The sequence below is a fragment of the Petromyzon marinus genome, chromosome 62 (genome assembly GCF_048934315.1).
Source record: "Petromyzon marinus isolate PM22_M1 ecotype Great Lakes invasive population chromosome 62, UKy_Petmar_22M1.pri1.0, whole genome shotgun sequence".
NCBI classification, from domain to species: Eukaryota; Metazoa; Chordata; class Hyperoartia; order Petromyzontiformes; family Petromyzontidae; genus Petromyzon; species Petromyzon marinus.
This window is the reverse complement of record NC_133728.1, coordinates 12,037,147-12,059,757: the sequence shown is the minus strand read 5'-3', so window position 1 is coordinate 12,059,757 and position 22,611 is coordinate 12,037,147. Positions and strand designations below refer to the sequence as shown.

Sequence of the window (22,611 nt, the reverse complement as noted above, 5' to 3'; positions counted from 1 at the left end):
ACTCACGCCAGCACTTACTCTCACTCACACTCACACTCCAGCACTCACACTCCAGCACTCACACTCCAGCACTCACTCTCACTCACACTCCAGCACTCACACTCCAGCACTCACACTCACGCCAGCACTAACTATCACTCACACTCACACTCCAGCACTCACACTCACGCCAGCACTCATACTCACTGCAGCACTCACACTCACTGTCTAGCACTCTCACTCACACTCCAGCACTCACACTCACTCCACCACTCCATTCGTATTCTCTCATCAGCGCGCTCCTCCTCCCTCCCTCCTCGTGTCTTGATGTTGTTCCGTGCGCACTCTTCGGTCGTCTGTTCCGTCTTGCCCTATTGATGTTTACGTCTGCGATCCGCAATGAGGATCCGGGTCAGTGAGTTACATCGATTCAAAATACAACAACCGATATGAGAGCAAGATAGAGAAAAATGTATGCTGGTCGCTCAAGTAAATCGATTTGAATAAAGTATAGAAGTACAACTCGCACGAGTACGTACATTCCTGCCGATTTGTCAACACCAAATGCCAGCATGGGCAAGGCAGCAAAGCAACAACAAAAGTCCCACACCAAGACAACAACAACACTCCCAGACCACAGCAAGACAACACGGGATGTGATGAGTTGCGCGCACGGATTGGACATGTTCCTCCTAAGCCCAAAGGCAGGGGTGGGGAACCTTTTTTTTCTGCCAAGGGCCATTTGGATATTTATAACATCATTCGCGGGCCATACAAAATTATTAACTTAAACATTAGCCTGTTATATTTGGTCAAACATTTAATTCACTCACCCCTATTACGATGGTTGGAACTGCTTCTCTTTGGTGAGGCGTGGTGATGTTAGCTGGCTATTGATGATGTTGTTACTCGCAACTGCTTTTCCAGGTTTGGTCCTAGATTTATTGAATTTCGAGTCCCGCCTGCGGTTGCCTTGGCAGGGCAGGGCCAGATCAAATTATTTCACGGGCCTGAAACGGCCCGCGGGCCGGACGTTCCCCACCCCTGCGCTAAGGCAACCATCGGGTAAGCGAGCGAATGGGCAACTCTGGGAGGATGGGCCGAGGATGGCAAACGCGGCATCGATGATTTGGTTCCGATATCAGTTGGGGTGGTGGTTTGGTTCTGATATCAGCGGGGTTGTGGTGGGGGCGGCACTGTGGATGCAGCAGCCGAGGGTTGGTGGAGCACCACACAGATGGGGTGAAACTCCCATCCCGTGAGTGTTGAGTAGCCATCCCCTCTGGCTTGCCAGGAGAAGGCAGTCCAGCCTAGTGTGGACGAATCTCCATCTGTTCCAACTCCCTTTTCGTGGGCATTGAGGAGAACCATACGCTGGCTCATCATGTGGGAGTGTTTCCCCATCGCACGTGTTGGTTTTCTCCAGGTGCTCCAATCTCCAAAGACCAAGATCCCCCGTATAGCCTGAGCAGACTGTTGGGGAAAGTGCTGTTTGCGAGCACCTTTGAAGGCTGGCATGGCACACGAGGGCGTGGGTGGCCAAGACCACGTTCGGCCCCCTTTGTCTCCCTAGTGAGGATGTTTATACATCGCGCCCAGTACTAATTTGAGACTGAGTCGACTTAGAGGAGGCCCAGGACCGGTTCAGATAATCGTCAGTGGTGTTGGACGTGAGCAGGAATCGAACTCCAGTTGCCAGATTCGTAGCGCACTAACCGCAACGCTCCGTTATAGTTTCCTTCGATATATAAACACATTATTTCGCCAATAAGGCGTTAATATATAGAGCACTAGCTGTACTACCCGGCTTCGCCCGTGACTTGGATTCACCACGGCCGGCCGCCTTTGTCTCCCCAGTGGCGATGTTCACACCACAACAGTTACTCGTTTGTGGCTGAGTCGACCTAGGGGAGGCCCAGGACCGAGCGGGAATCGAACTCGGGTCGCCGGGTTCGTAGCGCGGCGCGCTAACCACTACACTACAATGCGTTACGCTTCCACATGCGCGGGTCACGTGACAGATTTGACGTCACAGCTCACTTGCCGTGCAAAAAATAAATGCATTATTGAGCCCGCCCACCCCCCATTTGTGCATGATGTACAGTCTGGAAAGTACCCACGTGGCAAATTTGCAGTTTGTTGCATGTCGGGAAGTGCGCTAAACATTTTGAACAGACACACATAATCACAACTTTGCCTTTTATATATTGAGATCTCAGAGCTTGGGCAATTGTTGGTAGCACCAACTCCTCACCGCGTGGCTGCTGCTGTTGCTTTCCCGCTCGTCTTTGGTTCCTCTAAAAAAAAATTCATTCGTAAGTGCGGGTGTTCGTAAGTCAAGGACTGTCTGTATCAATCACAGTATTTTGTAAAATATACTTATTATTTTTGTTAAGTGTTGGTGGTACTGAAGTGGGGTGCACGTGGTGGTGACGGTGGACTAGGCGGCACGTGGTGGTGGCGGTGGAGTGGGAGGCACGGTGGTGGTGGAGTGGGGTGGTGGTGATGTTGGAGTGGGGGGCACGTTGGTGGTGGAGTGGGGAGCACGTGGTGGTGGCGTTGGGGTAGGGAGCACGTGGTGGAGTTGGATTGGGGGGCCCATGGTGGTGGAGTTGAGGGCGCATGGTGGTGGTGAAGTGGGGGCACGTGGTGGTGGTGGAGTGGGGGGCACGTGGTGGTGGCGGCGTTGGGGTGGGAGGCACGTGGTGGAGTTGGAGTGGGGGGCACATGGTGGTGGAGTTGAGGGCGCATAGTGGCGGTGGAGTGGGGGGCACGTGGTGGTGGCGGTGGAGTGGGGGGCACGTGGTGGTGGCGGTGTTGTAGTGAAGGTTCAGAATCCGCAGCTGCCCCCCTCCCCCACAGCGTCGCGAGCTTGACTCGGTGAGCGAGACTGAGTCTATTTATAGAGCATGCCTCTCGATGTTTCTGGACCCCCCCCCCCCGTCACCTACATTGGACAACGGGCCAGCATCTCACTCAACGACATGGGAGAGAGAATTCACTTTGGCGGCGATGCAGAGGAGGCGACACTTGCGCCACACAGCCAGAAGCCCGCGGGGCCTGTGTTCGATTCGGGTTATCCACTTTTGCCTGTTACAACTTTGACAATAGTCCTGTTTATTTAGGCCTTCGGGCCTCTGTTCGCCACCGTGGACACCACGGTAGTGAGATGTTAACTACCTCGCCTGCTATACAGGAGACCGTGGGCTCGATCCCGAGCCTGTCGCCTGCTGTATATTTGGAGTTTGTGGTGCCTCTCTCCCCATGGTCGCGTGGAGTTGTCTCCAGGTCCGGTTTTTCCCTCCACATTTAAAATCAGAGTGCATTTAGAATATTTGGCTGCTATAAATTTCCACGTGATAAGCCACTTCGTTGAACTATTATTTGTGGGCAGGTCGCTTCTGAAAAAAAGCTATATAGCTTAGTGGGCCATACCTGGTCAAATAAAATAAAAAGGATTATTGCAAATACCCCCCTTATATTCTTAAATAGACTGTTGGAGCAAGAGCTGTTAGAATCACTTATGAAGGCCAGAACCTCACACGAAGGGGTGGGTAGCCAGAACCACACCCCGGCCGCCTTTGTCTCCCTAGTGGGGATGTTTACACATAGTCCCGAGGTACTAATTTGATGCTGAGTTCACCTAGGGGAGGCCCAAGAGCGGTTCAGATATTGGCCCTGAGCAGGAATCGAACTCACATAGCCAGGGTCATAGGTTTCAGCGTGCTAATCACTGCGCCACCGCTCCCTCAACACACGTGTATTGACTGACTCGTAGACACTAAGAGTAGGAGGCACTCTGTTTATTAACATGGCCTGACAGTTAACACTTTGTAACTACGGTTCTCAGTCAGGACAGCTGGTAGACTGCCTGACTGACGATGCCGAGATGGTGAAGACAGACACGACAGCGAAGACTCCCTCAGCACGACGGGATCCCACGCCACACGACAGCCCCGAGGTCCCTCCTCCAGGGGCCCCTCTTATACTGTCAGCGTGGCCTGGCTCCGCCCCCGGCCAGGCCCCCTTCTGGAACCGACTAGCGGGTTCTCCATGTGTCCCTTCCGTGACCCTTCCCCGAGATCTCCCTCTGGTCTATCACCTGGCCTGTTGTCAGTCGGGGCTGCTGTAAGCTGCAGATCCCCTTCCCCGCCAGCAGGCAGCACTGTGCTGCTACGTGACTGATTCTATGTCACTACACACGTATAAACCAAGACAAGCATAGATAGTAATTATGTTTGCTGTACTCACAACGATGCACCAAAACCTCGCAAGCTGCCTCCACACTGCTGGATTCCAGGACAGCCACGTGCAGCAAAGTCAGAGTAACACATCGCATTATTCAGCTTCTATAACATACACCTAGAGTTTGCTGAAACTAAAATGGCAATTAATGGCTAAGTTTGATGACAATCGAAGGATGTAACGTAAAAAAACATGCGGCGTGGTGCTTTGCTGGTAAGCTTGGAAGGCAGGTATGTTATTGCTGTATCTGTATGATCGCGTAACGTCATTGTACAGGTTCGATATACACAGTCACTAACTTTTAATTGCATACCGTAACATTCATAACGTTGCTTCGTGATAATTGTCTGGATAACCGTCAGAGCTCCTGAGTTAATTTCACGTATCGCGGAGCCTGAGTCGGGCCTCATCAGTCGACTGAATATCTGTGAAAACTCATAAACGTCTATTACAAAGGGATGTTCACCTCTTCGGATTTCTCCAGAATAAACAAATATTCTAATTCTGAGAGCGTAGTTGAGCCTTTGTGCGTCAGGCCTGTCTGGCGGAGCACGTGGCAGAGCCTGCGTCTGTCCTGGTGATGCACTGAATATAAAATAAAGCACAATGCACCCCTGAGGTTATTTAAATTATTAAAAAAATAGACCATGAGGATGTAATTATTATTATTATTTAAGGACTGCAAAAGCAGGGCCCCGTTTGTTTATTTGAGAGAATACTGTCGTGGACGTTTAATGGATGCCTTGCGACCCGGTTTCAAGGTTAATAAAAAATGAGGGCAAGGGTTTGACTTTTATCACGCTCGAATCACTGTGCTTTGTGACATTCGCCACGAATTGTGGCTGGACAAGGTCACAATCACTTCTGCCAAGCCTGTTGAGATTCCCCAGACCGGATCATCACAGTGCTTGGTGTATTATTGGCCACCATTGGTATATACGGTCTGGAATTCCTTTAACGCGATAGTAGTTACGTTCCTGAAGAACACCGCGTTATGGAAAAATCGTGTTATAATATGCAATGTAGGGTAAAGCACAGTCCACGATAACACGTGAGATGCATACACAGGCTGAACAAAGACTGAGGTGCTGAGGTTAGCATCTAGTAGCATCCAGCAGCATCCCGCCTTGTGTGATGCTACGCCGAGGCAACTGTACGACTGCTTATTCCTACTCGCGCGATATAATTTCGTTTCCTCGATCCGCATTATATCCAATTTGCATCCGTGTTATAAAAAACAAATTTTGTTCCAGAATACATTCATCGCCTTATATCCAATTCGCATTGTGAAGACATGCGGTGTTAAAGGAGAACAGACTGGATTGTGTAGAGGATTCTATGACAATAATTATGATTCAACGTGTTCAGCCAGGGAAGCCTAATCGAGTCTCAATACTTTTACAGGAGAGGTCTTGCAGTTTTCGCAGTTGGGGGAGGGGGGCAATGTTGCTGCTGCTTCATGATCCCAATTGATTGATTTCCAGGAAGAAGCAGGAAAAAGTGTTGTGACCTGGATTAATTATGGATTCTGATGGTTCTCATCGGTGAATCGATAGCGTCGTCACGCAATAATGCGTGGGGCTTTTTCAATAAGTGTACCTGCTTGACAGCTCGTGTATGAACATCTGGAATAAGATCTAATTTAATTTGACCATGTCTCAGGGTTCAACAGCAGTATATATTTATAATTTCACACATCACGGTGACTATGATTTCTTGCATTTTCATTCTGGCTTCCTGGATCTTGTCCTAGAGATGCTTCACAGTTTCAAGTGGAACGTCGCACTATGTAATTGCTGCGAAATCTGTCTGTGAAAATTGCTCTCTAACTTTACAAGTGAGTGTGTGAGTGAGTGGTTGGGTGGATGGGTAAATGGTTAAGTGAGTGGATGTTAGAGTAAGAGTGTGAGTGAGTGGTTGAATAAGTGAGTGGGTGAGTCGGTGGATGAGAGTGTGGGTAAGTGAGTAGGTGAGTCAGTGGATGAGAGTGTGTGGTTGGGTAAGTGGCTGGGTCGGTGAGAGAGTGTGAGTGAGTGGTTGAATAAGTGAGTGGGTAAGTCAGTGGGTGAGAGTATGGGTGAGTGGGTGAGTCAGTGGATGAGAGTGTGTGGTTGGGTGGGTGAGAGAGTGGTTGAGTGCTTGAGGGAGCGAGTGTTACAGTAAGTGAGTGTTAGTGAGAGAGCCGAAGCAACAATCGGCTTGGCTTCGATAAAACGCTTGTCACACCGCCTGACAATTAAATTATTGTGACTGTGTCGGGTGGTGGAGGGTTCTCGAGGATACAAACCTGTTCAGATTATTATGTAGCAGCCTAACCCGCAAATCAATTCCAAATAATATCGCCTGCATGCACTGAAAATATCTCCGGTCCCCACATGTGAAGTGCCCAAGTATGAACTCTGTTTTCACGACACCTATATTTAGATACGTGTTTTTGTGTCTGCTCTCTGTGCACTCAAAGCCTTAAATTTGAGCATTCAAAACATATGCTCCTCTGTGTCTCTCTCTGCCGCTCCGTGTCTCTCTCTGCCGCTCCGTGTCTCTCTCTGCCGCTCCGTGTCTCTCCTCCACTCTCCTCGAATCACGTGGAAATGCCAGGATTTTCTGGAAAACAATCAAATGTATCGAAAAGGCATCCAAAACAGATCTGCCCGTTGAGCTTAACCGAAATGGGGAATATTTTTCAGATCCCCAAAAAATAGTTGACAATTTTAACCTTAAATTTTCTGAAGCTGGTAATCTTTTTTTTATAATGTATTGGGAGTCACCCCTGCTCATGCAAATTCCTACACCCCTGTCCAAACATTAAACGAATTTAGTTTCCAGCCAATTCACGAAAGTAATGTTTTGAAACAACTGTCCTACCTCAAAGGGTCCTCCTCTACCGGAGCAGATAGTATTCCCGTCTTTGCTCTACTACAGTGAGGAAAAAAAGTATTTGATCCCCTGCTGATTTTGTACGTTTGCCCACTGAAAAATAAATGATCAGTCTAGAATGTTAATGGTAGGTTTATATGAACAGTGAGAGACAGAATAACAACAAAAAAATCCGGAAAAACGCATGTAAAAAATGTTATAAATTGATTTGCATTTTAATGAGGGAAATAAGTATTTGACCCCCTCTCAATCAGAAAGATTTCTGGCCCCCAGGTATCTTTTATACAAGTAACAAGCTGAGATTAGGAGCACACTCTTAAAGGGAGTGCTCCTAATCTCAGCTTGTTACCTGTATAAAAGGCAGAGAAGCAACCAATCAATCAGATTCCAAACTATCCACCATGGCCAAGACCAAAGAGCTCTCCAAGGATGTCAGGGACAAGATTGTAGACCTACACAAGGCTGGAATGGGCTACAAGACCATTGCCAAGCAGCTTGGTGAGAAGGTGACAACAGTTGGTGCGATTAGTCGCAAATGGAAGAAACACAAAAGAACTGTCAATCTCCCTCGGCCTGGGGCTCCATGCAAGATCTCACCTCGTGGAGTTGCAATGATCATGAGAATGGTGAGGAATCAGTCCAGAACTACACGGGAGGATCTTGTCAATGATCTCAAGGCAGGTGGGACCATAGTCACCAAGAAAACAATTGGTAACACTACGCCGTGAAGGACTGAAATCCTGCAGCGCCCGCAAGGTGCCCCTGCTCAAGAAAGCACATATACATGCCCGTCTGAAGTTTGCCAATGAACATCCGAATGATTCAGAGGACAACTGGGTTAAAGTGTTGTGGTCAGATGAGACCAAAATGGAGCTCTTTGGCATCAACTCAACTCGCCGTGTTTGGAGGAGGAGGAATGCTGCCTATGACCCCAAGAACACCATCCCCACCGTCAAACATGGAGGTGGAAACATTATGCTTTGGGGATGTCTTCTGCTAAGGGGACAGGACAACTTCACCGCATCAAAGGGACGATGGACGGGGCCATGTACCGTCAAATCTTGGGTGAGAACCTCCTTCCCTCAGCCAGGGCATTGAAAATGGGTCGTGGATGGGTAGTCCAGCATGACAATGACCCAAAACACACGGCCAAGGCAACAAAGGAGTGGCTCAAGAAGAAGCACATTAAGGTCCTGGAGTGGCCTAGCCAGTCTCCAGACCTTAATCCCATAGAAAATCTGTGGAGGGAGCTGAAGGTTCGAGTTGCCAAACGTCAGCCTCGAAACCTTAATGACTTGGAGAAGATCTGCAAAGAGGATTGGGACAAAATCCCTCCTGAGATGTGTGCAAACCTGGTGGCCAACTACAAGAAACGTCTGACCTCTGTGATTGCCAACAAGGGTTTTGCCACCAAGTACCAAGTCACGTTTTGCAGAGGGGTCAAATACTTATTTCCCTCATTAAAATGCAAATCAATTGATAACATTTTTGACATGCATTTTTCTGGATTGTTTTGTTGTTATTCTGTCTCTCACTGTTCAAATAAACCTACCATTACAATTATAGACTGATCATTTCTTTGTCAGTGGGCAAACGTACAAAATCAGCAGGGGATCAAATACTTTTTTCCCTCACTGTAACTGTTGGTCACCTAATATTCAAACCTATAGCCCATATTTTCAACCTGTCCATCAAAGAAGCGTCAGTTCCTCTAGAATGGAAACATTCCTATGTCCGTCCACTTCACAAAGGGGGCCCTAAAAATGTCCAAATAACTACCGACCTATCTCAATTTTGTCCCCGTTAATGAAAATTTTTGAAAAATTATTGACCTACCAAATTAGCAGTTTCCTGTCCACCAACAATCTACTACATCTAAAACAACCTGGGTTCCGAAAAAATTACAGTACCTCATCTGCTGCATTAGACTCTCTGAATCACATTTACAGTAGCCTTGATAATAAGCAGTACTGTGCCTGTCTTTTTCTAGACCTGTCCAAAGCTTTTGATACAGTAGACCACAACACCCTGCTTAGTAAACTAAGTTGCCTCCGTTTTTCCGAAAACGCAGTAAAATGGTTACAAAATTACCTCTTTTCTCGCACCCAAACTGTATTCACAGATGGTTGGAGGTCAAACAGTGTTAAGATAACAAAAGGGGTTCCACAGGGTTCCATCCTCGGCCCCCTTTTGTTCTCTCTTTATGTCAATGACTTGGGCACTGACCTGGATCATTCCAGGGTAAATCTTTTTTGCAGATGACACGATACTGATTACTGCTGACCGCTCTCCGGATGACGTAATTGCTAAGCTACAGGGTGATTTCAACAAACTACAACATCAGCTAGTTGCTCTTAAACTAGTTCTGAATACCTCCATAACCAAAGTGCTATGCTTCTCACCAGGACTAAAGCAGGAAGTTATTTTTCCCAAATTACATTCCTTAAATAATTATCAAATAGAGCAAGTCAAGATCTATAGGTGTCTTGGGGTCATGCTGGATTCAAAACTTAATTTTGAAGATCACATTGATTATATTAGTAAAAAGACAAAAATAAAAATAGGTTTTCTGTATCGACACAAGCACTGCTTCCCCCCAATGTTCCGTTTGAAATTGATAAAAGCTACCATACTGCCTCTACTTGACTACTGTGTCATCGTGTATAAATCAGCCCCAAGTACTGTACTGAAGAAGCTTGATTCCATCTATCACTCGGCCTTAAGATTTACATTGAACTGCCCATATAGGACTCACCACTGTGATCTCTACATTGGGTCAAACTTAACATCTCTTAATGTTCGACGGCTTGTGCACCAGATCTTATTTATTCACGATGTACTTACAAAAAAATCCGCAGACTACCTGCTGGATCTCCTCTCTGTTTCAAAGAACAAATTTGACCTCAGGTCTTCGCTCATTTACCAGCTTCACATTCCCTATTGCCGTACAAAAACTGGAGGAAGGGCCTTTGCATTTGATGCCCCAGGGTCTGGAATGCTATTGCCAATAAACTGCAACTTGAATCGCTACCAATGAGATCCTCTCTCAAAACTGCTCTAGAGGAGTTGTACACCCCTAGCTGCCACTGCTATTCATTGGCGTAAAATAAAATGTTTCGCTCTGGATGACGCTGCAAAGTATTATCTGTATTTTGATTTAGCGTGCTGATCTTAAAGGTACATTGAAAAATTTGATACTCCGATTGATGCTTCTGTTGTTGTGGACTAACTCATACAGCCAGCTGTGGCTCTAGGATTTGGTGTTACATGTTATTTATGTAGTTTATTGTAAAAATTCGGTCACAGTCCCTGTGATCACTGTTACGTTGCAATTATGGCTTTATTTTTTGTTGATTTCGAAAAGTTTTTTGGTTTGGACATGTTTGTTTTGTTGTAGTAAGGAGTTAGACTGATGGCTTTAATCTAAGTTTTCTTGTGGTTGTTGTTGTTTGACTTGCATCCCACTGGGATTTTTTGCACATAGCGTTGGTGTACGGTGTTTTTTTCAGAAATATTTTGCTGTTTTTTTTTCATGGATTTTCTGTTTGCACAGTCACATAGTCGCTTTAAGATGTTTTCTTGTTCGTGTTTTTGTTTTTTTGTTTGTTGTGGTTGCACCAGATTCAAGAGCCGAATGGCTCACAGGGCTATACCAAAATAAATATACTGAAACTGAAAACTCTGCCACTCCGTGTCTCTCTCTAGGTGGCGATGGCCACAGAGGAGGACGGGGAGATGACGCACGCAGAGGAAAGGGTGGAGAGCACGGCGAGTCGAGCCAGAGTAGGTGAGCCTGCAGACAACAGGGATGAGCGCCCTGGAGGAAGGGTAGAGCATGCCAGAGGAAGAGAGGATCACCCTGGGGAAAAGGAGGAATGCCCTGGAGGAAGGGAGGAGCACCCTGGAGTAAGGGAGGAACGCCCTGGAGGAAGGGAGGAGCATCCTGGAGCAAGGGTGGAACGCCCTGGAGGAAGGGAGGAGCATCCTGGAGCAAGGGAGGAATGCCCTGGAGGAAGAGAGGAGCGCCCTGCAGGAAGAGAGGAGCGCCCTGCAGGAAGGGAGGAGCGCGCCAGAGCAAGGGAGGAGAGCCCTGGAGAAAGAGAGGAGCGCCCTGGAGGAAGAGAGGAGCGCCGTGCAGGAAGGGAGGAGCGCGCCAGAGCAAGGGAGGAGAGCCCTGGAGGAAGGGAGGAGCGCCCTGGAGGAAGAGAGGAGCGCCCTGGAGGAAGAGAGGAGCGCGCCAGAGGAAGGGAGAAACTCCTTGGAGGAAGGGAGGAGAGTGCGGACAGCAGCCAGGCATTGAAAGATGACAAATCGGACGTGCTCTCTGTGCAATCTCGCTACCTCCGCAGTGGCTCCTTCAGCCGGTGAGACACCGAGACACAGCTCACAGACACAATAAGATGAGACAGAGACAATTATACCCTCAGAAACAGACACTGAGACGCAGGGACACAGCACACAGAGACAGTGATACACTAAGACACAGACCCTGAGACAAACACAGTGACTGAATCATCTTCTTTCATATGGCTGGTGTAGATGCAGAGCAGTCACTATAATTTCACATTCAGGTGGTCAAGCCAGTCAGGAGTAGCGGAGTGTGATGTCTCCTTTTTATTTGTGGATCTATTCTGGATGCCCACAGTCGCACACTCGAGAGTTTTTAATGTTACATTGATCCTCATGGCGGTACCCCGGGGTACCAAATAATACAAAATGGCCGAGGCAATTAAATATGTTGTTTCTGAGACACAATTCTTTTTTCAGGGGTGCACTTCACTCCGTGACTGGAGTACCAATCAATCCGACATCAGTGCCACTCCGCGATGTCGAAAAGCCAACCATTATAAAAAAAATCCGTTATCGAAAAATTCAACTTCGAATAATGCATCGTGTACAGCTCGTCGAGATGAGTCGATTGCCGCATCGCCGACCATCAACAGACTAAAAATGACTGCGTCACGGACATTATGCGAGAGGCGGAGTACTATGGTACCCCGGGGTACTGCCATAAGGTTTATTTATGCATCATCCGGTATCCACATTTGATATGGTTTGTGCAGTGGATGCGGTTTTGGGTGGAGCATGAGCTTCATGGAAGATCAAACCTAGGGATCTTCATTATTGGGTCTTTCACAACAAGGCGGTGTTTGTTTGTGAATTCTTTTGAACCCCATTCAGCTCTCCAAGCTTCATTGGAGTTGAACTCGCATCGTTGAAGGTTAAGCGCATGGGTCCAAAAAGGCTTACGTGAAGTGATGATGAGGAACGTAATTGAGGTCCTCATGAAAGGGAAGGTGGCTGGCATGGAGGGCATCCAAGACGTGGGTTTCTTGGAGCGTCAGGACATCAATGTTAAGGGTGTTCATTAAGTTTGCGAGATACTTGCACTTCGCCCGGGAGAGTCCCTCAATGTTCAGTTGGAGGATCCTGAACAGGGCCTTTGGTGTGGCTTGTGTTGTTGCTCCCGATGATCGATATTCAGTCGCTGCGTTGATGGCATTCGTCTTGATTTCTCACTCAACAGAGTGGGCCGCGTGAAGGGTTGCCATCTTCCACTCTAGTCACTGAATGAGACACAGGGAATGAGACGGGGAATGAGACACAGGGAACTAGAGACAGGGACACTGCATCAGACGCAGAGGCACAGCACGCGTACTCACACGTGACTGGCACGCGGTCTGTGCGCTCCCTCCTCGCAGGTTCTCCGTGTCCTATGACACGGATACAGAGAGCATCCACATGGAGCCCATACACCTCTCCTCGAGCCTGGCCGCAGCGCAGATCATCAAGGAGGGTAACGAGCGCGGACACCCACTCATCTACCCTGTAGCTCCGTGTGTGTGTGTGTTGATTACTCATCTACCCTGTAGCTCCGTGTGTGTGTGGATCACTCATGTACCCTGTAGCTCCGTGTGTGTGTGTGTGTGTTGATTACTCATCTACCCTGTAGCTCCGTGTGTGTGTGGATCACTCATCTACCCTGTAGCTCCATGTGTGTGTGTTGATTACTCATCTACCCTGTAGCTCCGTGTGTGTGTGGATCATTCATCTACCCTGTAGCTCCGTGTGTGTGTTGATCACTCATCTACCCTGTAGCTCCATGTGTGTGTGTGGATCACTCATCTACCCTGTAGCTCCATGTGTGTGTAGATCACTCATCTACCCTGTAGCTCCTTGTGTGTGTGAGGATCACTCATCTACCCTGTAGCTCCGTGTGTGTGTGGATCACTCATCTACCCTGTAGCTCCGTGTGTGTGTTGATCACTCATCTACCCTGTAGCTCCGTGTGTGTATGTGTGGATCACTCATCATCCTGTAGCTCCGTGTGTGTGTGTGTGTGGATCACTCATCTACCCTGTAGCTCCGTGTGTATGTTGATCACTCATCTACCCTGTAGCTCCGTGTGTGTGTGTGTGGATCACTGATCACCCTGTAGCTCCGTGTGTGTCTTGATCACTCATCTACCCTGTAGTTCCATGTGTGTGTGTGGATCACTCATCTACCCTGCAGCTCCGTGTGTGTGTGTGGATCACTCATCTACCCTCTAGCTCCATGTGTGTGTTGATCACTCATCTATCCTGTAGCTCCGTGTGTGGGGATCACGCATCTACCCTGTAGCTCCGTGTGTGTGTATCACTCATCTACCCTGTAGCTCCGTGTGAGTGTGCATCACCCATCTACCCTGTAGCTCCGTGTCTGTGGGGATCACTCATCTACCCTGTAGCTCCAAGTGTGTGTAGATCACTCATCTATCCTGTAGCTCCGTGTGTGTGTGGATCAATCATCTACCCTGTAGCTCCGTGTGTGTGTGTGGATTACTCATCTACCCTGTAGCTCCGTGTGTGTGTGTGGATCACTCATCACCCTGTAGCTCCGTGTGTGTGTGTGGATCACTCATCTACCCTGTAGCTCCGTGTGTGTGTGTGGATCACTCATCACCCTGCAGCTCCATGTGTGTGTGTGGATCATTCATCTACCCTGTAACTCCGTGTGTGTGTGGGTCACTCATCTACCCTGGAGCTCCGTGTGTGTGTGTGTGGATCACTCATCTACCCTGTAGCTCCGTGTGTGTGTTGATCACTCATCTACCCTGTAGCTCGGTGTGTGTGTAGGGATAACTCATCTACCCTGTAGCTCCATGTGTGTGTGTGTGTATCACTCATCTACCCTGTAGCACCGTGTGTGTGGGGATCACTCATCTACCCTGTAGCTCCATGTGTGTGTGTGTGTGTATCACTCATCTACCCTGTAGCTCCGTGTGTGTGTGGATCACTCATCTACCCTGTAGCTCCGTGTGTGTGTGTGGATCACTCATCACCCTGTAACTCCGTGTGTGTGTGTGGATCACTCATCTACCCTCTAGCTCCGTGTGTATGTTGATCACTCATCTACCCTGTAGCTCCGTGTGTGTGTGTGGATCACTCATCTACCCTGTAGCTCCGTGTGTGTGTTGATCACTCATCTACCCTGTAGCTCCATGTGTGTGTGTGGATCACTCATCTACCCAGTAGCTCCGTGTGTGTGTTGATCACTCATCTATCCTGTAGCTCCGTGTGTGGGGATCACGCATCTACCCTGTAGCTCCGTGTGTGTGTATCACTCATCTACCCTGTAGCTCCGTGTGAGTGTGGATCACCCATCTACCCTGTAGCTCCGTGTGTGTGGGGATCACTCATCTACCCTGTAGCTCCGTGTGTGTGTGTGGATCACTATTCTAACCTGTAGCTCCATGTGTGTGTGTGGATCACTCATCTACCCTGTAGCTCCGTGTGTGTGTGTGGATCACTCATCTACCCTGTAGCTCCGTGTGTGTGTGTGGATCACTCATCTACCCTGTAACTCCGTGTGTGTGCGTGGATCACTCATCTACCCTGTAGCTCCGTGTGTGTGTGTGGATCACTCATCTACCCTGTAGCTCCGTGTGTGTGTTGATCACTCATCTACCCTGTAGCTCCGTGTGTGTGTGTGTGGATCACTCATCACCCTGTAGCTCCGTGTGTGTGTGTGTGGATCACCCATATACCCTGTAGCTCCGTGTGTGTGGGGATCACTCATCTACCCTGTAGCTCCGTGTGTGTGTGTGGATCACTATTCTAACCTGTAGCTCCATGTGTGTGTGTGGATCACTCATCTACCCTGTAGCTCCGTGTGTGTGTGTGGATCACTCATCTACCCTGTAGCTCCGTGTGTGTGTGTGGATCACTCATCTACCCTGTAACTCCGTGTGTGTGCGTGGATCACTCATCTACCCTGTAGCTCCGTGTGTGTGTGTGGATCACTCATCTACCCTGTAGCTCCGTGTGTGTGTTGATCACTCATCTACCCTGTAGCTCCGTGTGTGTGTGTGTGGATCACTCATCACCCTGTAGCTCCGTGTGTGTGTGTGTGGATCACTCATCTACCCTGTAGCTCCGTGTGTATGTTGATCACTCATCTACCCTGTAGCTCCGTGTGCGTGTGTGGATCACTGATCACCCTGTAGCTCCGTGTGTGTCTTGATAACTCATCTACCCTGTAGCTCCATGTGTGTGTGTGGATCACTCATCTACCCTGCAGCTCCGTGTGTGTGTGTGGATCACTCATCTACCCTGTAGCTCCCTGTGTGTGTTGATCACTCATCTATCCTGTAGCTCCGTGTGTGGGGATCACGCATCTACCCTGTAGCTCCGTGTGTGTATATCACTCATCTACCCTGTAGCTCCGTGTGAGTGTGGATCACCCATCTACCCTGTAGCTCCGTGTGTGTGGGGATCACTCATCTACCCTGTAGCTCCAAATGTGTGTAGATCACTCATCTATCCTGTAGCTCCGTGTGTGTGTGGATCAATCATCTACCCTGTAGCTCCGTGTGTGTGTGTGGATCACTCATCTACCCTGTAGCTCCGTGAGTGTGTGTGTGGATCACTCATCACCCTGTAGCTCCGTGTGTGTGTGTGGATCACTCATCTACCCTGTAGCTCCGTGTGTGTGTGTGGATCACTCATCACCCTGTAGCTCCATGTGTGTGTGTGGATCACTCATCTACCCTGTAACTCCGTGTGTGTGTGGGTCACTCATCTACCCTGGAGCTCCGTGTGTGTGTGTGTGGATCACTCATCTATCCTGTAGCTCCGTGTGTGTGTTGATCACTCATCTACCCTGTAGCTCGGTGTGTGTGTAGGGATAACTCATCTACCCTGTAGCACCATGTGTGTGTGTGTGTATCACTCGTCTACCCTGTAGCACCGTGTGTGTGGGGATCACTCATCTACCCTGTAGCTCCGTGTGTGTGTGGATCACTCATCTACCCTGTAGCTCCGTGTGTGTGTGTGGATCACTCATCACCCTGTAACTCCGTGTGTGTGTGTGTGTGGATCACTCATCTACCCTCTAGCTCCGTGTGCATGTTGATCACTCATCTACCCTGTAGCTCCGTGTGTGTGTGTGGATCACTCATCTACCCTGTAGCTCCGTGTGTGTGTTGATCACTCATCTACCCTGTAGCTCCATGTGTGTGTGTGGATCACTCATCTACCCTGTAGCTCCGTGTGTGTGTGTGGATCACTATTCTACCCTGTAGCTCCGTGTGTGTGTGTGTGGATCACTCATCTACCCTGTAGCTCCGTGTGTGTGTTGATCACTCATCTACCCTGTAGCTCCGTATGTGGGGATCACGCATCTACCCTGTAGCGCCATGTGTGTGTGTGGATCACTCATCTACCCTGTAGCTCCGTGTGTGTGTGTGGATCACTATTCTAACCTGTAGCTCCATGTGTGTGTGTGGATCACTCATCTACCCTGTAGCTCCGTGTGTGTGTGTGGATCACTCATCTACCCTGTAGCTCCGTGTGTGTGTGTGGATCACTCATCTACCCTGTAACTCCGTGTGTGTGCGTGGATCACTCATCTACCCTGTAGCTCCGTGTGTGTGTGTGGATCACTCATCTACCCTGTAACTCCTGTAACTCCGTGTGTGTGTGGGTCACACACACGGAGTTACAGGTTAGATGAGTGATCCACACACACACGGAGCTACAGGGTAGATGAGTGATCCACACACACACACACGGAGCTACAGGGTGATGAGTGATGTGCACACGGAGCTACAGGGTAGATGAGTGATCCATACACACACGCGGAGCTACAGGGTAGATGAGTGATCCCCACAAAACACGGAGCTACAGGGTAGATGAGTGATACACACACACACGGAGCTACAGGGTAGATGAGTGATACACACACACGGAGCTACAGGGTAATGAGTGATCTACACACACACGGAGCTACAGGGTATATGGGTTATCCACACACACACACGGAGCTACAGGGTAGATGAGTGATCCCCACACACACACGGAGCTACAAGGTAGATGGTTGGTCCACACACACACGGAGCTACAGGGTAGATGGGTGATCCACACACACACACGGAGCTACAGGGTAGATGGGTGGTCCACACACACACGGAGCTACAGGGTAGATGGGTGTTCCACACACACACGGAGCTACAGGGTAGATGCGTGATCCCCACACACGGAGCTACAGGGTAGATGAGTGATCCACACACACACGGAGCTACAGGGTAGATGAGTGATCAACACACACACGGAGCTACAGGGTAGATGAGTGATCCACACACACACACGGAGCTACAGGGTAGAATAGTGATCCACACACACACATGGAGCTACAGGGTAGATGAGTGATCCACACACACACATGGAGCTACAGGGTAGATGAGTGATCAACACACACACACGGAGCTACAGGGTAGATGAGTGATCAACATACATATATACGGATCTACAGGGTAGATGAGTGATCCACACACACACACGGAGCTACAGGAGCTACAGGGTAGATGAGTGATCCCCACAAAACACGGAGCTACAGGGTAGATGAGTGATACACACACACACACGGAGCTACAGGGTAGATGAGTGATAGACACACACGGAGCTACAGGGTAATGAGTGATCTACACACACACGGAGCTACAGGGTATATGGATGTGTGTGTTGATCACTCATCTACCCTGTAGCTCCATGTGTGTGTGTGGATCACTCATCTACCCTGTCGCTCCGTGTGTGTGTGTGGATCACTATTCTACCCTGTAGCTCCGTGTGTGTGTGTGGATCACTCATCTACCCTGTAGCTCCGTGTGTCTGTGTTGATCACTCATCTACCCTGTAGCTCCGTGTGTGGGGATCACGCATCTACGCTGTAGCTCCGTGTGCGGGTGGATCACTTATCTACCCTGTAGCTTCGTGTGTGTGTATCACTCATCAACCCTGTAGCTCCATGTGTGTGTGTGTGGATCACTCATCTACCCTGTAGCTCCGTGTGTGTGTGTGGATCAGTCTTCTACCCTGTAGCTCCATGTGTGTGTGTGGATCACTCATCTACCTTGTAGCTCCGTGTGTGTGTGTGGATCACTCATCTACCCTGTAGCTCCGTGTGTGGCGATCACGCATCTACCCTGTAGCTCCGTGTGTGTGTGGATCACTTATCTACCCTGTAGCTCCGTGTGTGTGTGGATCACTTATCTACCCTGTAGCTCCGTGTGTGTGTGTGGATCACTCATCTACCCTGTAGCTCCGTGTGTGGGGATCACGCATCTACCCTGTAGCTCCGTGAGTGTGTATCACTCATCTACCCTGTAGCTCCGTGTGTGTGTGTATCACTCATCTACCCTGTAGCTCCGTGTGTGTGTGTTTGTGGATCACTCATCTACCCTGTAGCTCCGTGTGTGTGGATCACTCATCTACCCTGTAGCTCCGTGTGTGTGTGTGGATCACTATTCTACCCTGTAGCTCCGTGTGTGTGTGTGGATCACTCATCTACCCTGTAGCTCCGTGTGTGTGTTGATCACTCATCTACCCTGTAGCTCCGTATGTGGGGATCACGCATCTACCCTGTAGCGCCATGTGTGTGTGTGTGGATCACTCATCTACCCTGTAGCTCCGTGTGTGTGTGTGGATCACTATTCTAACCTGTAGCTCCATGTGTGTGTGTGGATCACTCATCTACCCTGTAGCTCCGTGTGTGTGTGTGGATCACTCATCTACCCTGTAGCTCCGTGTGTGTGTGTGTGGATCACTCATCTACCCTGTAACTCCGTGTGTGTGCGTGGATCACTCATCTACCCTGTAGCTCCGTGTGTGTGTGTGGATCACTCATCTACCCTGTAACTCCTGTAACTCCGTGTGTGTGTGGGTCACACACACGGAGTTACAGGTTAGATGAGTGATCCACACACACACGGAGCTACAGGGTAGATGAGTGATCCACACACACACACGGAGCTACAGGGTGATGAGTGATGTACACACGGAGCTACAGGGTAGATGAGTGATCCATACACACACGCGGAGCTACAGGGTAGATGAGTGATCCCCACAAAACACGGAGCTACAGGGTAGATGAGTGATACACACACACACGGAGCTACAGGGTAGATGAGTGATACACACACACGGAGCTACAGGGTAATGAGTGATCTACACACACACGGAGCTACAGGGTATATGGGTTATCCACACACACACACGGAGCTACAGGGTAGATGAGTGATCCCCACACACACACGGAGCTACAGGGTAGATGGTTGGTCCACACACACACGGAGCTACAGGGTAGATGGGTGATCCACACACACGGAGCTACAGGGTAGATGGGTGGTCCACACACACACGGAGCTACAGGGTAGATGGGTGTTCCACACACACACGGAGCTACAGGGTAGATGCGTGATCCCCACACACGGAGCTACAGGGTAGATGAGTGATCCACACACACACGGAGCTACAGGGTAGATGAGTGATCAACACACACACGGAGCTACAGGGTAGATGAGTGATCTACACACACACACGGAGCTACAGGGTAGAATAGTGATCCACACACACACATGGAGCTACAGGGTAGATGAGTGATCCACACACACACATGGAGCTACAGGGTAGATGAGTGATCAACACACACACACGGAGCTACAGGGTAGATGAGTGATCAACATACATATATACGGAGCTACAGGGTAGATGAGTGATCCACACACACACACGGAGCTACAGGAGCTACAGGGTAGATGAGTGATCCCCATAAAACACGGAGCTACAGGGTAGATGAGTGATACACACACACACACGGAGCTACAGGGTAGATGAGTGATAGACACACACGGAGCTACAGGGTAATGAGTGATCTACACACACACGGAGCTACAGGGTATATGGATGTGTGTGTTGATCACTCATCTACCCTGTAGCTCCATGTGTGTGTGTGGATCACTCATCTACCCTGTCGCTCCGTGTGTGTGTGTGGATCACTATTCTACCCTGTAGCTCCGTGTGTGTGTGTGGATCACTCATCTACCCTGTAGCTCCGTGTGTCTGTGTTGATCACTCATCTACCCTGTAGCTCCGTGTGTGGGGATCACGCATCTACGCTGTAGCTCCGTGTGCGGGTGGATCACTTATCTACCCTGTAGCTTCGTGTGTGTGTATCACTCATCTACCCTGTAACTCCATGTGTGTGTGTGTGGATCACTCATCTACCCTGTAGCTCCGTGTGTGTGTGTGGATCAGTCTTCTACCCTGTAGCTCCATGTGTGTGTGTGGATCACTCATCTACCCTGTAGCTCCGTGTGTGTGTGTGGATCACTCATCTACCCTGTAGCTGCGTGTGTGGCGATCACTCATCTACCCTGTAACTCCGTGTGTGTGCGTGGATCACTCATCTACCCTGTAGCTCCGTGTGTGTGTGTGGATCACTCATCTACCCTGTAACTCCTGTAACTCCGTGTGTGTGTGGGTCACACACACGGAGTTACAGGTTAGATGAGTGATCCACACACACACGGAGCTACAGGGTAGATGAGTGATCCACACACACACACGGAGCTACAGGGTGATGAGTGATGTGCACACGGAGCTACAGTGTAGATGAGTGATCCATACACACACGCGGAGCTACAGGGTAGATGAGTGATCCCCACAAAACACGGAGCTACAGGGTAGATGAGTGATACACACACGGAGCTACAGGGTAGATGAGTGATACACACACACGGAGCTACAGGGTAATGAGTGATCTACACACACACGGAGCTACAGGGTATATGGGTTATCCACATACACACACGGAGCTACAGGGTAGATGAGTGATCCCCACACACACACGGAGCTACAGGGTAGATGGTTGGTCCACACACACACGGAGCTACAGGGTAGATGGGTGATCCACACACACGGAGCTACAGGGTAGATGGGTGGTCCACACACACACGGAGCTACAGGGTAGATGGGTGTTCCACACACACACGGAGCTACAGGGTAGATGCGTGATCCCCACACACGGAGCTACAGGGTAGATGAGTGATCCACACACACACGGAGCTACAGGGTAGATGAGTGATCAACACACACACGGAGCTACAGGGTAGATGAGTGATCTACACACACACACGGAGCTACAGGGTAGAATAGTGATCCACACACACACATGGAGCTACAGGGTTGATGAGTGATCCACACACACACATGGAGCTACAGGGTAGATGAGTGATCAACACACACACACGGAGCTACAGGGTAGATGAGTGATCAACATACATATATACGGAGCTACAGGGTAGATGAGTGATCCACACACACACACGGAGCTACAGGAGCTACAGGGTAGATGAGTGATCCCCATAAAACACGGAGCTACAGGGTAGATGAGTGATACACACACACACACGGAGCTACAGGGTAGATGAGTGATAGACACACACGGAGCTACAGGGTAATGAGTGATCTACACACACACGGAGCTATAGGGTATATGGATGTGTGTGTTGATCACTCATCTACCCTGTAGCTCCATGTGTGTGTGTGGATCACTCATCTACCCTGTCGCTCCGTGTGTGTGTGTGGATCACTATTCTACCCTGTAGCTCCGTGTGTGTGTGTGGATCACTCATCTACCCTGTAGCTCCGTGTGTCTGTGTTGATCACTCATCTACCCTGTAGCTCCGTGTGTGGGGATCACGCATCTACGCTGTAGCTCCGTGTGCGGGTGGATCACTTATCTACCCTGTAGCTTCGTGTGTGTGTATCACTCATCTACCCTGTAACTCCATGTGTGTGTGTGTGGATCACTCATCTACCCTGTAGCTCCGTGTGTGTGTGTGGATCAGTCTTCTACCCTGTAGCTCCATGTGTGTGTGTGGATCACTCATCTACCCTGTAGCTCCGTGTGTGTGTGTGGATCACTCATCTACCCTGTAGCTCCGTGTGTGGCGATCACGCATCTACCCTGTAGCTCCGTGTGTGTGTGGATCACTTATCTACCCTGTAGCTCCGTGTGTGTGTGGATCACTTATCTACCCTGTAGCTCCGTGTGTGTGTGTGGATCACTCATCTACCCTGTAGCTCCGTGTGTGGGGATCACGCATCTACCCTGTAGCTCCGTGAGTGTGTATCACTCATCTACCCTGTAGCTCCGTGTGTGTGTGTATCACTCATCTACCCTGTAGCTCCG

The 22,611-nt window shown here is 49.4% G+C and overlaps 1 protein-coding gene across 1 annotated transcript in view; it reads left to right on the top strand.

The window, feature by feature from the left end:
- The window catches only part of STYXL2 (serine/threonine/tyrosine interacting like 2), a 74,292-nt gene that overhangs the window by 19,461 nt on the left and 32,220 nt on the right, over positions 1-22,611 (top strand). The window contains exons 2-3 of the mRNA XM_076053765.1: positions 10,807-11,465; positions 12,804-12,898. Coding sequence (XP_075909880.1) covers positions 10,813-11,465; positions 12,804-12,898 — 748 coding nt within the window. The 5' untranslated portion in view covers positions 10,807-10,812. The remainder of the gene's footprint in view (positions 1-10,806; positions 11,466-12,803; positions 12,899-22,611) is intronic.